Genomic DNA, 16165 nt, shown 5'->3' with positions numbered 1-16165 from the left:
GATCAAATGAATATTTTGTGAATACGACTAAATCAGGAAACGCGTAGTCAGCCTATGGTTGTGGTTATGTATGAAATCAAAGTTGGATGAAAACGTGTATTTCTCAAGGTTTGATGTAAAAGTGAAAACGTGTACACATACTTTTGGGAAATGTAAAGAAAAAAGTTATTTCTTAACTTTCTATAGCGGATAAACTAATATATCTGTGTGAAGTCTGACATCTGCTGGTCAAAGTCAGCAACACAGCTACAGCACTGTGAAAAATGCATGCGATGGATGCATTGAATGCATAGCTGATGAAGGGAAAGAGCAAGCTAAACCTAACAGAGCAGGAGCTAATGTGTTATTAGTCAACAGCTACGTGTTTATCCTTTGATTAATTCATCTTTTATCCTTGCAGTCACTCTTTTCCTGATTGCTTAATTATTTCATAAAAGCCCTCATATATCAATACATAAGACAGATGTGATTACACCATTCTTATACATTTCATCTGCTCCCTTATAGACACCGTGTGTAATTTTAGCATCTTCTTTCTGGGTTTTTCGCATAATATGCTGTTTCTTATGTCTTCAAACTTATGGCACAGAGGTAAGCCAAAAACTAAAACTTGACAACTAAGCTAAAACTTGAGAGGTTAGTCAAAGGGCTTCTCCTGGAAACTAGCCAGCCTGTGGGGCAGTGCGCTGATGTCAAAAATGCATCTGTAATGCAAACCTAATGCGCCTCTAATCTTTAACAAAGAGCAGGTGATGGCACTCTGCATGCCAGGCAGCGTGTTTCATCCCTGCTCTTACCCTAGCTATGTGTAAGTACGTCCTGCATTCTGTCTGTTGAAAAGAGCTTTTTGTCTCTGAGTATTGTTCACGAGCCAGGCGAGCTGAATGAAAGGAGCACTGGGATGAGTGGTGTGTGAAGGGGTGGATGAAAAGACTCTGCGCCATGTGAGGTCTAGGGTTTGGTGCTACTCGCTGATTCCCTGAGTGCCGAAAGAAAGAGACACATTAAGATGTGTAAGGGAGTACAGACCTGCTACACTGTGATTTAAATGACTGAATCACACGCATCCTGTGTGTATACATTTGAACTTCATGGTATTTGTGACTTAATAGTAGAGAGATGGTATTTTTCTCCATAAATTTCCTCCACAAGCTTCAGTGACACTAAAATACAGCACATGTAAACATAAACAACTGCGTTGTTTAATCCGGTTCCGTGTCCGCTGCTACTTCCACAGTGTGCCCGCTGTGGATATGAGGCGGTCTGAAGGAGTCTGGAGTCAAATTCCTGAACACGTAGGAGCTCCAACGCGACGCATGACGCAAGGGCGCAGCGACTAACGGATTACTGATCAACTGATCGATGTGTCGACTAACAGACAGATTTTCCTGGGCTATGTACTTCTGCCACTGCACACCACCGCTGGATGTGTTTTCCATACTTTCCCCACAAGGAACAGCACGACGTGAAGTCTTTCTCCAGACCGTCAGTTCAGGCGCAGCGGGACCCACTTGTTTCCAACAGGGGGAGAAATGTAAGAATCTGATGTACCATAAATGTTTGTGTCAAGAAATTTTCATCAGGGACAAAACAGCGCGCTGGGAAGCAGTTTTCACACGTCACTCACTTTGTGCAGGGAAAATATAGCAGCCCGGGTTCACTTTTCCATAACGGAAATGAGATCAGTCCCTTTGCCTGGCTTCACTTCTTCTAAAACATGGTCGATGTAACTCTATGCAGGCTTGTGCCACCGGGGTCTGACTTTCTTTGACTTTTCAACACAAACAGCCTTTTTTAATGGAAAAATGTTCGCTGGACTGATGGGACTGGAATGCCACGGCAACTCTCTGCTTCACCGCCGCGAAACCATTCAAGGTAAAACACAAGATTTTTAACTATCCGCTGATGTTCTCACACCAACCCTGGTCTTTTACAGGATATGTATACACCCCCAGGAACTTCATACAACTTTAATACACCGAAATGGGATAAAATAGTAGTATTAGGATGTACTAAGCCGGCAGTTTTTAGGGAGGGATAATCATCAGATGATTAAACAAAAGCAGAACAGCCGCAGTGAAGACTCATAGCCTGTTTAATATTTGCATTGCCTGGAATGTGTATGAAAGTTCACAGTTCCCTGGATCATAAAGTCTCCCTACCAGTCATTCTTGGAGGAGTGATGATGAGTTGGAAATGATTAAATACTTAAATAATATGTTCCCCACCTCTTTAGACAAAGTAGAGAAGCATTTTCCTGCGCATTGTCTCTATTTGGGTCTTTTAACATGTTTTATACAAATAAAATGAGTTTGACTAATAAATAGAAATGTGATCCAAGTCTGTTCACGCAGGATGCCGGTAATCAGACCTCCATTAGACCCATTTATCAGACTGTTATGATCTCGCCACATGCAACAGGGTAACTACTGCAGTTAAAAGGCTGCTAGATGTGGTAAACCTTAGATAAAAATCTATTTCCCAAAGTGCTTCCGAAACAGCTTCTGCTGTGAGTAGATTTTTCCCTGGTCTCTGTTGTGTGACATTTTTGAATGAATCTAATCTACAAAAAATATCAAAATGCATATTAAAGAGTATGTGCAGTGTGTAAATGAATCTCTATAACACAGACTCAACTGATCCTCATGTGATTACAGTCTGACAAGAGCATAGCAGAGACGCAATCCTTGGAATATCCCCACCCTTTAACCTACCGTGCAAAATGAAGCGATAAGGACCAAGATTTAGGACCAAAGATAGGAATTGGCATTGGAGCATACTGTATTGTTGGGTTTTCATCCACTTATGTAGTAATTTCTTTAGTAAGATGAATAGATATCACTGCTAACTTTCACTTCCCCTTTTTGTGACGCTCTCTTTGGTCACAAGTGGCGAGGTTTCGCACATCTGCCGAGCAGTGCTGCTTCTCAGGAGGTTGCTGACATGCAGATCCACTTGTGTGTGTTGTGTGTCTGTGTGTGTGTCAGAGGGTGCTGAGCTTGTTCCTCAAATGTTTGTGTTTTTATGAGAGCCCCTGCATTCCTCTCTGTCTTTGGCTCAAGCACTTTCAGTGCCCAATTGGATGCAGTGTTTAACCTAAGGGTGCTGAGAAGGGCCTCTTTAATCTCCAAAGGTAAATAATCTCGCCTCTTCTGGCTGACATGCTTCTTTTTCTCAGGCTCTCTGTACAGTTTCTTCAGCACTGATAACATGCTACAGTGAGAATGCTGTTGCAGAGGGACTGTTTTATCTTTGGTGTTGAACCACTCAGCGTCACTGCTTGCTTGTTTGTATATTCTGCCTGAATTCCTGGTGAACTATTTTAGCCCGAAGCCCGACAGGAAGTAGAAAATACCTCTGAGGGGCTTCAGCCAAAAAATAGATGCCCCTCTGACATACACACAAGCCAGCAGACACAAAACAATGGGCCCTGAGGCATTTCCTTCCCCTTAAACCGGGAAGAGCTCTCTTTGTGTAATCGAAGTATGGTGAGGATACAGTAACACCATCATGTCCCTCTTCTTTCGACTCTTAGTTGTTGTAGAGGGCTTAGTATAACATCTAGCCACACCAGATGGTAGACAGTGTGCGGTTGTAGCTGTAACCTACAGATGGTGTTGGGTTTCTTACATCAGTTATGGACCAGTAGCCACGTCTGCAAGGACCCTCTAATGGACCTGTGTGTAACCCAAGCTCTAAGTGACACTGCATACACACAAAAACACTGTGGCTACAATGGGAGCATCCGTGTGTTACTTTCACTTGAAATACTGCTCTCACTGGTGTCTATTTGAGTCTCTTACAGTCTCATGGGATAGTTTAGGAGTGGCATCGTAGGAGGTTACTGGGTGTTGGGAAGTGGACTGTGGTTTGCTCATCGGTCATGCTTTCTTCAATGCCCCGCATTCCTGTCTTGATAATTGTGCTCCCACTGCAAAAAACACATTATTTGTAGAGGTTTACAGTTGCGTAAGATGTTGTTTTTATGTGTTTGTTTGCGTTTTCTACTTTTGGATTTGTTTTTATCGTAGTTAAAGCGTTTAACAGGCTTTTACACTGACAATAGTACAACTGATCCCAGTGTTTTCAGCTCTGTCAGTGTGCCTCTGTGTGCCTTCAGTGTTCGTGAGTGGGAGGAGAAAGCGAGAGCCAGAAGTGAAAGAAGGAGCAGCGCAGCTGTACACAAAGGGGCTGTTGATCCCCAGCATTTGAGCGCGCCTCCTCGTCTGAATCCTAAACATGATATGTATTAATCACGTGGCCCTGCAGCAGGTGTCTAACTCCCGCCACAATCTGGCCTTTATCATTACGCTCCACTTTCAGACCAAACGCTGTTTGCATGCATGTTTGTATCACTTCTTGTTACTAAGATTGGCAGTGTCTGTGCTTCACAAGCTATTTCGCTATTATGCCCCTTTACAAAAAACATGGATTTCGTAATAACTGAAAAGCTTTGAGACAAGCCTCCTCTCCTATGAGTGCAGTGCAAGTGGGTTTGATAAAGCGAAGGTAATCAATATTGTTTTAAACAATCCTTCAGTTTATTGCTTTGGCTGGAAGACTCACAGGTTTTAGCACCCCCTCAGAAATAGATCTCAGTTAAACTTTATCAGCCTCACTGCTTTAAGAAAAAGAGAGAAGCTGAATGGTTATAAAAACAATAGCATCATCAGTGCCGGTTTGTTAGTGGACCAACAGGAATCAGACCTTGCCTGTGTGCCCTTTGCCCTATATTTCAGTGAAATAGACCGATTTAAGGCTCCAGATCCAGGCGTGAACCCCCTGCTATGTTTTGAGAACCTTTCCTCTGAAGAATTTTGCTATTTGCAAAAATAAACAAATGCAAATCTAACCTCAGAATATATTGTTCATGCATCTGGTATCCCACAGAAAGGCATGTCTTAACTTATAAATGACTGTGCAGCTTTGGTATTTCCCAACAGCTGGAGCAGAACCCTGGGAAATGTCACACATCTGCCCAACGTTTTTTTTTTTTTTTTAAATTCAGTCCATTAGGCACTATCTTTAAAAACAAGGTCATTTTGCTGGATCACAGCTGCTTCGGGTACTTGTGTAATTAGTACACGTAGCATTACATCTTCCTGCTGTAGCCCATGGTTAATCCTACCAGTTCTATGAGGTCATGCGTTATCTTCCTCATGGCCATGTTGTCAAGCTTAATGGTTAATCTCTGCATCGACAGGTGGCAGAGCATCAGGGACAGCTGGCAGCTCCAGCCGTAAGAGGCTCTACCGAAGACCAGGGTACATGAGAGGAGAGCAGTGCAGACTGCAGAGCGCAACTCAGGAAGAGGAGGAGGACGTTGGGACAACCACTTTTATTACCAATGGAAAATCAGGACGTGACGCTGACATAGCTGATGCAACTAATGCTCAAAGGCCAAGTCCAGCTCCTGCAGACAGTGTGTCTTTAATAAATCATCAACAGCCTGATAAACACACGTGTAGCTCCTGGAAGACTCAGAGCTTTGTCTGCTCTGTTACCCACCCTCCTTCCCCTGTGGACTGCAATTCTAAGAGTACATCCAGCCATCTGGGCCAGTCCTCACTGCCCCACAATGAACTCAGGTTAAGTTCGAGCCTGGGCACTCATTCAGAGCCAGAGGACTCTTTTAACTCCAGCTTCAGTTTCATCCAACAGTCACTTACCTCCAGCCAGAAAACAACCACCACACCCACACAAGAACAAGAACTAAGTTCATCAACAAAAGCATCTGACCTGCCTCAAACAAAACCCGAAACCTTACCTGTCGAGTACAATTTCTCTAAGCAGTCGTCTCCTGCTCAAACACTACCTGGAGGAAAGTTCTGGCGAGAATGCCTGTTTGCCACCCACGTAGAAAGATCCCACGTGCCCGACTGTGAGGCCCAGTCTATTGATATAGAGGTCACCTCCTCACTCTCCCTGGACTCGGACAGTACCTCTGCCTCCTCTGTCACCTCAGGCTACGAGAGCGCTACACCTGCCTTGGAGCAAGGCTGGGACAACCTGCTGAAGAAGTACGAGGGCGTGCTGCAAGACTGCCTCCAAAACAACCGCACTCACACCAAGGTGGGCAAGACAGACTCATGAAATTCACATATCAGTCATTCAAATTAATCTCCCAGCAAGGTCTAGAGCAGCGACATCAAACTCATCTAACACTATAGGCCACATACAGCCCACTTTGATTTTAAGTGTGGCGAACTAGTGAAACTCCACTTTCTGTTTAGTAAAGTTTAACTAAACAATTTTCCCAGCAACATCTTAATATAAGAAGAAATTTCAACAGTATGTCTGTTCTATATGATAAATATGTAAAATAACAGAAAAAGTTCTGGCACCCCTCACTTTCCTATATTTATAATAATGTTCTTTTATTTCTATAGTATAAATTTCTATGATGGACATAGTCGATACAGGAAATACAGGAACTTCTCTGTCATTGAATTGTTTTTCTGTTATTTTTGACTATTTGGTGTAGTATATATTGCAATGGGGGGTGGTGTTCGTCAATGGAAAAAGCTGTATATCCTAGGAAAATACAGTTAAAAGTTCAAAATCTATTCACTCCTTCACATTTTCCAAATTCTTCCAGTGGGCCAGATTGGAGTTTTTGCCGGGCCTTAGGTTCGACACCTTGGTCTACAGTCAAGATGAGACTAAACTACAGAGAGATGAATACTATATTAAATCAGGAAACCCGTATTTGCTTTCCTTACTAGTTCCAGCTCATACCTTGTTGGTAGATATGAAGCTACAGCCAGCAGCTGTAGCTTCATGTTGAAAAGGGAACGAGTTAGCCTTGTTTTGTTAACAAAATTCACCCAAGAGTTGAGTAACTCTGAAACTCACTAATCATCTGTTTATCCTATACTAAGTATCAGAACTAAGTTGCACTTTAAGACCTGGTCATGTATCGTGTTTGTTTGTTTACACTTGTTTTAGACGTTCAAGCTAACCAGCTAGCTTTTTCTAATAGCAGAACATTGTACTTACAGACTCAGACAGTGATGCTATATTGATGCTTTCTTGTTTTATTAAGAAAGACAAAAGCAAGCAGGTTTAGATTTTTCTGAAAGAGAAAACTAAGTATTCAACTCACCTACTTAACAAAATTTTTGGTTAACACTTTGTAATACTGCACGTGAGTAAGGACATAATTCCCCTGAAATTAAATGAAATTTAAATATAGTTTATTTGAAAATACAAAGTAATTAAATTTACAAGGAAATGCTTAAAGATAGGTACACTAGAATAAGGGAGTAAAAGGGAATAACTTCAGGTATTTTATAGAAAAGAAGACAAATTATTCTGTAATAAAATATTAAGTACTACCTAAGTACTTTTAATTAGTGTATAATTCATGCATTTTGCAAGAAATTAGAAATAATTGCATTGTGAGTATTTTACAGAAAAGCAAACAATATTTTCCTATCTTACATTCTAAGCTTGAAAGTGATAAAAATGACCCCATATTTCATCTGATAAAAACATTTTTCAGTATTTGCTTTAGTGTGTTACATCTGATAGAATCTTTCAGGTCCTCCTCAAAAAAAAGTAAAACGTTGAAGTACTGTAGTCAAGTTATTGTTAACGCCCTTTCCTCAGCTTGCTGACCCAGTATCACTTTGACCTGACAGTCATTGCACCCACCTTTTTTCTGCATGTATTGACTGTTTAAAAGGCGATGAACTCTGGAGTTACTGTTGTGTAACCTGTTCTGTCTTTTTGCTGTCTCTCAGATTGAATCCATGATGTTGAAGCTGCAGAGGCTCCAGCAGAAAGCAATTCTGGACGACGATTATGACGCAGGTAAACCAGTTTAGCCATTTCAGTTAAGGTTACAAAATAACGACTTTATGAATGATTTGATAAGATTCTATTTATCTTTTTACTATTTGTTTTTAAGAAGTTAAAGTTTAATATCACTAAACACAATAACTTAAAGTTAGAGAAAAGAGCACAGTTCAAAGTGAAAATATTCTGACTCAGTGACCAGAAAGCCACAGGAGCTTAACACGTGCTGTCCTTGAGTGAGCTTTCACTCACATGTTTGGATCATTTATCACTTTGATGTCAGCTTCTTTATTAAATTTCTTGCTAATTTGCTGTTCACCATACTGAGATGACCTGTGTGAAAGAACATGTGAGAGATGAGGCACAGAGCTTTTTAGTGCTGACTGTTTCGTACATCAGTAAGCTCTTTCCATGGTTGACTTACCTTTATCTTTATTTTTTTTTAACTATCCTATAATGGTAAAACTAGAAAATCTTCAATTTATGTGGCTTAAAACAGAAAGTAGCACAGTTATTATGTCGACTTAAATCAAAATAAAGGGTATTTACAGAGAAATAAGGGAAGGTTTTACAGAAAAGTTTACAGGAAGGGGTTCCACGTGATTATTGCAACGAAACAACAAAGCCTCAAACCTAACAAATATCATTTGTACTTGTACCTGACCTAGATATTGTAAAAAAAATTATAAACAATCAAACCAAAAACTGCATTTTAACCCATTTCTTTTATTTTGTGATAGAACAAATACATAAGATACATCTGCTTCTGTGGTTAACACATTTGCATTACGCACAGAAGATCCCTGGTTTGATATCAGGAGACAGAAATCACTGGGAGGGTTTTGTCAGGAAAGGCATCCAGCCTAAAAACCCACCATATTAAAACCATGTGTGTCTATCTGCACGTGGTGACCCCTGTGAATAAGGGAGCAGCTTAAAAACAGGTTTAAATACACATGTTTCTGTATCCTGTAGATCTGTTCGAACGTGCTTATTATTTGGGTCAGTGTTGTATGCCTTGGCTGGTGTTCTCCTCGTCTATTCATTCTCTGACTTATACGTTTAGTTTTCTGTTTTTCCACTTGCACAGTGTTGGATTAAATAGCTGATGAGATTGGTTCTGTAAATTCTGTCTATGTATGTCGTGCTTGCCATCTTTTAATTTAGCCATGAACCCGCCAGACTGGGATAATTCTAGTTTTAGGGTCATATGTGTTTACAGAGCCAAGAAATGCAGATTTTTATTCAGGATTCATAAATACAGCAAGGTCAGAAATGTGCTCCCTTTAAATGACTTCTAGTAAAGGGCTAGAACACAACACCACTTGCTGATAACTGGACTCCTCTAGCTGATGTTTTCTGCATGTTATTCAGCATGTGTGTATGTGTGTTCACAGCTGAGCGCTTTGGGAAAAAGCTAGAGGAGCTGTCTAAAGAACGAAGCACTCTGAAGCTGGGTTTACCCTCCCAACAGCCCAGCGTGGCGTTGCTCCTGGAGAGGCTCAGACAGGCGGTGGACAGCGCCCTCCAGAGGGCAGACTGCAGTCAGTACAGGTCAGTGCTGGTTTGATCATGTTAACTGAAACACTATATTTAAAACCTTAACTGCATACAATATATAAGTGGAATATAATATGAAATGTGGTTACACTGAAAATTACTTTTCCTGTTTTGTTTAGGACCTCGTTTTATATTGTGTGTCACTTAAACAAAAAACAGATCTACTTTTATAGCAATAAACTCCCTTTGTTCAGGACATAATGGGGTTTATTTGAGTTCATAAGCTCATTCTCTCTCTTTTGTTGCAATATTGTAGCACAGATCAAAGAGGGGGAGCTCTCCAAAATAGCTCTTGCGACAGGAAGGAAATCAGGTGGGGCCTCTTCAGAGAGTATCCCGAACAAATATAAGCAAAAGGATTGTAGGTCACCTCTGATAAACAGCAGATTTTCCACTGTCACAGAGTTATTTGATGAGAATCTGTGGGAAAAAGTGATTACACACATCCATACTGTATATTACCCATCTGCAGCTCTCTTTAGCTTTGACTTACAGAGATTAAAAGCAACATTAAATGTGGATTAACCTCCTGAAAATGTTAATCAAAGCTGTTAAAAATGGTGTCATTTTGTGGCAGGGAGTGTGCAGAGCCTGTTGCAGGGGAGCAATCCAACTCATCACAGGGTCCACTGCAACGAAGAGAACGTCTGATACGAGAGAGACGGCTTGTCGAGGTAAATTCGGCTCACGCCGTTCCGCTTTGTACGTCAGGCTGGTCTGAGTTACTGCTCCTCTGAGAATTTAATAAAACAGCTTCTTTCCTTGCTCACAAAAGTGAATGAAATTTGTAAAATATGCATAGCTGTCAGCAGTATTTAAACTGACAGTGAATGAGTGTGAACAAGATTAACTAATCTCACTGCTACTTTAATATCAAACAAACTATTGATTAACAATTCTGAAAAAAGCTAATAACTCATCAGTCAAGTTTCCTTCAGTTTCAGATTAGGTGTTTGAATTTTTCATTCAATCTGCTGGCTTAAAAAACTGAAGTACTACTTCACTGTTACTGATTACCTTCATAGAAACTATGTTATTTCTAACATACATGTAAAATGAATGAAATGAACATTTCTCCACCTCTGCAGGAGGAGATCGCAGAGCTGCAGCAGAGACTGGTGGAGCTGAAGGACCGTAGCCGGTGTCTGGAGCAGCAGACCCAGCAGGAAGAGCAACAGGTGGAGGCTGAGGAGCTGGAGGCCTCCGTGCTGAGGAGCTGCAGCACGGCTCAGCTTTGCGACATGAGCCGAATCCTCCAGGACCTCGTCGCTTCTGAAAATCGCACACAAATCTCAGTCTCTCGTCCTCCCTCCATGCTCAGGTCAGCGCCATATATGTGATGATTTGCTTGCTTAAATGTCACATTTGTGACATGAAAAGCTGTGTTTGCATGAGCCGGAAAAAAAGGAAGTGGAAAAAGTGCAAGTGGAAAAATAGAGAACTAAACAGTTGTGTCTTTTTGAGCATAGTTAATAATAATGCTTTCATCTTATCTGAGTGGTTGCATGAAATTATTTCAAATTTAGAGCCTCCTTTAGCCTCCTTTACAAAGCTGCAGGTAATGAATGAATGAAACATGCTGTTCCCAGGAACAGAAATTTACAAATGAGGATAAAATTATTGGCCTCTACCACAAACCCGTCATGCGCAATGACATGCTTTAACTCTGTATTCCTCAAAGCTTACAAAAAACAAGAGTTATCCTCCAATTTACACACAGTATATAAATCTTCTCTGCCTCTAAAAAAGCACTGAGAAAGACCGGAACGAGAACTAGTCAGAACTGCCACACTGAAATGTGCTAAGAACAACCTGGAGAAAGATTGTTCATACTGGAAGTGCATCCTTTGGTGAGATGAGATGAAACTAGAGCTCTTTGGTCACAGACAGAAGGGAGAGGCGTATAACCCAAACAGCACCGTCCCCACAGTGAAACACAGTGGTGGGAGTGTTATGATGTGGGGATGATTCAACGTTTCTGGAACTGGTAATCTCCTCAAAAACATTTCATCACCAGTAATTCTGTTCTCATCTGTATTTAGGGAAAAACTTCAAACGAGGGAATCAAAGCCTTCGCTGCAGATCTTTGGACGTATTAAAGGCGTTTTCCTCTCCAGGATCTGCTTCTGCTAGCAAGCAGAATAGTTAAGAAAATGTGCAAATGTATGTGAAAAATGGAAATTGAGGTCTTGAGCACTGAGAAAACATTTTCACACCTTTTGAATTTTGCACGTCGGTATTACAGTTTCTCCTGTCGGTCGTTGGACTCTCAGTTTGATTGGTCGAGCTGGATCTAACACCTAAACTGTGAAAAGTGTCCGCTGATTGGGCCTTTACATGCATAACCTTTACTCAGAACTAGTTTGAAGGTAACATAATTTGTGTTGTTGTGTTAATTTGATGTATTTCTACTTACACATTTATATACAATAGAGGAATCGGCACAGCCTATGTCAGGGATGAGGAAAACAAGCCCTGAAGCTGACAAATTGCCAAACATCACAGCATCCTCCATGACAGCCATTTGTTTATCCACTTTATGATGGTTTCCTCCTCTGACAGCAGGAGGACTGGAGTTTTAAACATAATTCTTTACTGTAAATGTAGAAGAAGTATTTTTGTTACCTGACGCCAGCTTAATAGACAGGTAACGTTTATCCAGTGCAGTCAAAAGGTTTTGTACTCTTTCATTTTTCATCAAAACTCCAGGAGACGCATCTCCTTATTTAATCTTACTCAAACTGTACAATAAAAGCCAGATTTGTATTTAATATTACTTTGATAAAAATATGAACATATCAATTAATTTGGGCAAAATTAGCCACAGTAATGATAATTTAACCTTGTGCAAGATCTTGGTGTGGTTACTATGCATAAAGCATTTGTTTAGTACAAGTCTGTCAGATGTGCTCACTTCTTATGCAGTGGTCAGTATTTGTATTTGTGCAATACCTGGAACGGCCAGGTGGGGCTGCTATAGAGCTGCAAATGCTGGTGACCATGCAACAGTCTGTCCATAGGGTTTTTTTTCTCTTTCATCATGTTACATACATTTAATTAGCCCATTTTGAAGTTGATGTGTCAGTGGCGATCTGCTGTTTCTAAGTCATCGCCTCCCAGCTTCATCCATCCTTAGACAAAGCAGCACTTTGAATAAATCTTTCAGCAGAATTGTCAAAATCACACCATCACGTTTCAACCAAATCAACACCTCCAGTAACAGCACAGAAGACACCTAGCCTTGCATTTACATGAATCGTTACCATTTTTATCAGCTTACAGGCAAAATTGCTCACTTTGTTCGGTGATCGACAGGTCTGCCCATGCAGCACTGGATGCCTATTGTTCCTGGAGAGGTTCAGCTCATGTATTTCAGGTCTTTATAAACAAAAGCCGCTGACAAATGGATGTAATGTAAAGCAGTTTGCAGCCCTTTTAGGAGTAACTTGTTTCTTAGATTCAGAGAGGACAGCTACTTTCTTATCCCACGTGCCTTCAGTCTTCTTCTCTCACACCTGCTTGAACCTGCTTTGAATTTTAATGGCTTTTTTCTTAGATGCTAACGATTACTTTGCATCATATCCTCTGAAGTTAATAGCTTGCAAGGGAGCACTGTGGAAAGCCTCTCCGTCTTGCCACTCGTTAGAAAGACATGTAAATTGTACTTATCGCCTTCTTGGCGGTGTGACCCACCACCACTGGCATAATTTGATATCTGGCTTATTCTCACCCCGGCTGAAACGCATTTATTCTCGTTGCTGATTGAAATTGCGACCTCAGATTGGATATTCAGCTGCACATCTGTGGGTGGCTTGCCACGGGTCACCATGATGATTGTGTTGCAGTCCCCCCTTTTCCAAACAACACAGGATATTTCTGTCTCGTATCAGGTTTTTTTCCACACGAATACTGAATTAAAGAAATCCACTCGGCGCTATAAGACTGATGTTCAGAGACAACATTTAACTCTGACTCACTCTGAGCATCAGCTTGAATAACATGGAGTGGACATAATGATTTTTGTGAGACAATTGGGACTGTCTCAAGGTGACTGTACTGTGCATAATGGATTTTATGCTCATTTTTCTCCATCTTGTAATTGATTTAGATCTGTCACCAAGTAGTGTGACCTTAATGGGTTGTCCTGTTTTCCCTTACTGTCTGAAATATTGGGCTAGAGTTGAATCCAACAGGCCAGTTAAAGAAAACACAAATATTGAGCCATATTTTATAATGGAAGGTGTTTTTCAGGTTCAGTTTTGTCTTTATTTTGATGTAGTTTATTTCAGGTCAGTATTCCAAAAAGTGGCACACTCGCTCACAGCGTTTCTCTTTCTTACGCTAAAGTAAACCACCCAGATGCAGGCTTAAGCTTCACTGGTTACAGCATTTGATTTCAAACGCAAAATTTAAAGCTCGTGTCCTCACAATGCAGGTCTCTTATGCTCGTGTTTGCACACAGTATCAGCTTATATGTATTTTTTTACAACCTAAGATGAACAGCGTGCAAAAAACTTACTCTGGCGATACCTGCAAGTCTTTTATCTTCTGTATGCCAAGATGTTTAAGAAGAGCAGTAAGAAAGTCTTGAGCTAAATAACATGAACTTGAAAATTGGTGGTGATGGTATGGCCAGCTTTATTCTTCAACACAGCCTGAGCTCTTAGGAAGATGTTCTTGTAATTTCTTTAAGTAGTCTTCAATATAGTTCTCCAAGCTTCTTTAAGGACTACTTTGGATGTTGGCTGCCTTTTCGTTTTGTTTTTTGTAAAGATGATCCCACAACTCTTCATTAATGTTGAGGTCTGGGCTACAGGGAGGCCAATCCATGACTGATAGTGTTCCACTGTGTGTTTCTCTATCTAGGTATGTTTTTATTGCACTGGCGGTGCGTTTGGGATGATTGTCATGCTGAAAAATGAAGCTGTTGCCAATCAGACGCTTTCCAGATTACATGGCCAATCAAAATCTGATGGTACTTTCCTGCGTTTATAATTCCATCCCCATCACCACTGGCTGAAATGTGGCCATACACCATGACGGAGCCTCCACTGTGTTTTACAGCTGGCTTTAGACACTCACTGTTGTACCTTTCTCCTCACCTCCTTCGTATATGCTGATGAAGACCTTTTGCCAATGAAACTTTCTTCTTTAACTATCTAGATCGACAGTTATATGTTTGCCACATCTTGCTTTCTCTTTAACTTGTCAAGGTTTTTAAGGACACTGCACACTAAGTTTTTGGCTAAAAGTTATTTGTAATTCACCTTGTTGGTGCAACTATTCAACTAAACAAATGTGAACAAATGATGCGTTTTTATGACAGGCTGCTATGTTATCATATGTGTAGAGTACAACACTGGTTCAGACCTTAAATTAGATTTATTTTTTTGTCCGTGAATTATTCATAAGTCAGTTTTAAGTGGCTTAACAAATAAAAAGCTGTTCCTCTGAGAGTGGTCAGGTAAAAGGACTGGATAAAATGATAAAAATATGGCCAATGTCTAAAGAAAGACCTTGAAAGACCTTTAGAAAGCCAGGAGAACGATTCCTCAAGAGCACGTTAAAAGACTGCAATCTAGATAATTAGCTGCAAAATATAAAGAAATGTCTCACTTTTGTGCATGGCTGAACTGGTCGTTGAATATTTGCTCCCATCCACTGGACAAACACTCTCAAGACTGTCCTTTTAAAAAGTTATCCAAGGTTCAGTTTGATAGTTGTTAGTTTGCAAACCGTTAAGCGATTAGCTGCCAGATGAGTAGAAGCTAAAAAAAAACAACAAAAATCTAGATTGGAACAGGAGATATCATATTGATAACTCCTGATTTCATCCCCAAAATGGAAAAAATTACCTTTAGTCCTGCACTGTGACATTTATGTTTTTATTTTGCAGACTCCAGGAGCAGGAGCAGGCATTAAATCTGTCCATTAAGGAAGCCACTGCTAAGGTAAGCCACTGTTCCGCTGACTTGATTTATTCTATAACATCTCATTCTCTTCTCAGCATGTCGACGATGACTGAATGTGTGTGAATATCTAATAAGCAGTAAGTCAAAATACACATTATGTGTCTTGTGCGAGCTTTGGTGTTTTTTAAATATATGTACTAAATGTCAGTGTCTGTATTCATGAGCTTGTTTCTCTTTGACAAGGCAGTAAACTCTCCAGTTTTTTGTTTTTTTGCAAGAGTCACAGGAGTTGTCATTTTGAATAAATCCTCCCTAAATTCTAAATCATCTGTAAAATTATTACAACACCTGATGATGAAAAAGCTGTCCGATTTGCTTAAATGCACACTTTTAAAATCAACTAAATGAGTAAAACATGGCTAACGTAGTGATTTGAAGCCCGTGTCCGTTGTTTGTGTGTATACCTGGGTTTGCATGCTGCTGTGTAACTAGAATTCACTCATGCTTATCAAGGGTTTGCTTTTCCTTTGTGCTTCCTGCACAAAGGAAGCACAAAGCTGCACACGGTGTAATCAGAAGACCATAAGAAGCAAAAACTTGATTTGGATGTAGCAGCGGTTCCTGTTAATGTTGAGATTTTGCACCACTTCTGTGCTGCTACTGCATTTAGATCTCTCTTGCACATATGCATCAGTACAGACGTTAAATGTGCTGTGAGAGCGGTCAGTGTCTGTCTCAAACTGACCTGAATTTTCATGTCAAAGATGATCACTGGTGATGAGAACTGAGTCAAATAGCCTCGGGTATGACTTCCACCATGGAGTTCATGTTGTTCAACTGTAACATCCTGAGGCATCTGCAAGAGTACATGTAGAGTAAACAACCTCAGCTTT

At 40.5% G+C, this 16165-nt stretch overlaps 1 protein-coding gene across 2 annotated transcripts in view; it reads left to right on the top strand.

Annotated features, from left to right (window-relative positions):
- Positions 1 to 971: 971 nt before the first annotated feature.
- The window catches only part of disc1 (DISC1 scaffold protein), a 49745-nt gene continuing 34551 nt past the window's right edge, over positions 972 to 16165 (top strand). The window contains exons 1-8 of one of the 2 annotated variants that reach the window (XR_014801915.1): positions 972 to 1534; positions 1741 to 1875; positions 5204 to 6072; positions 7746 to 7815; positions 9198 to 9354; positions 9938 to 10034; positions 10449 to 10681; positions 15257 to 15311. Coding sequence is in view for 1 of the 2 variants with exons in the window: in XM_084948034.1 (XP_084804160.1) it covers positions 1363 to 1534; positions 1741 to 1875; positions 5204 to 6072; positions 7746 to 7815; positions 9198 to 9354; positions 9938 to 10034; positions 10449 to 10681; positions 15257 to 15311 (1788 nt within the window). In the remaining variant the exon portion in view is untranslated. The remainder of the gene's footprint in view (positions 1535 to 1740; positions 1876 to 5203; positions 6073 to 7745; positions 7816 to 9197; positions 9355 to 9937; positions 10035 to 10448; positions 10682 to 15256; positions 15312 to 16165) is intronic. The other variant, XM_084948034.1, reaches the window with a different exon arrangement.

Source organism: Perissodus microlepis, chromosome 13 (genome assembly GCF_051167445.1).
Source record: "Perissodus microlepis isolate ML-2025 ecotype Zambia chromosome 13, ASM5116744v1, whole genome shotgun sequence".
NCBI lineage: Eukaryota > Metazoa > Chordata > Actinopteri > Cichliformes > Cichlidae > Perissodus > Perissodus microlepis.
The sequence above is the reverse complement of the archived record's forward strand: the minus strand, read 5'-3'. Positions and strand labels throughout refer to the sequence as shown.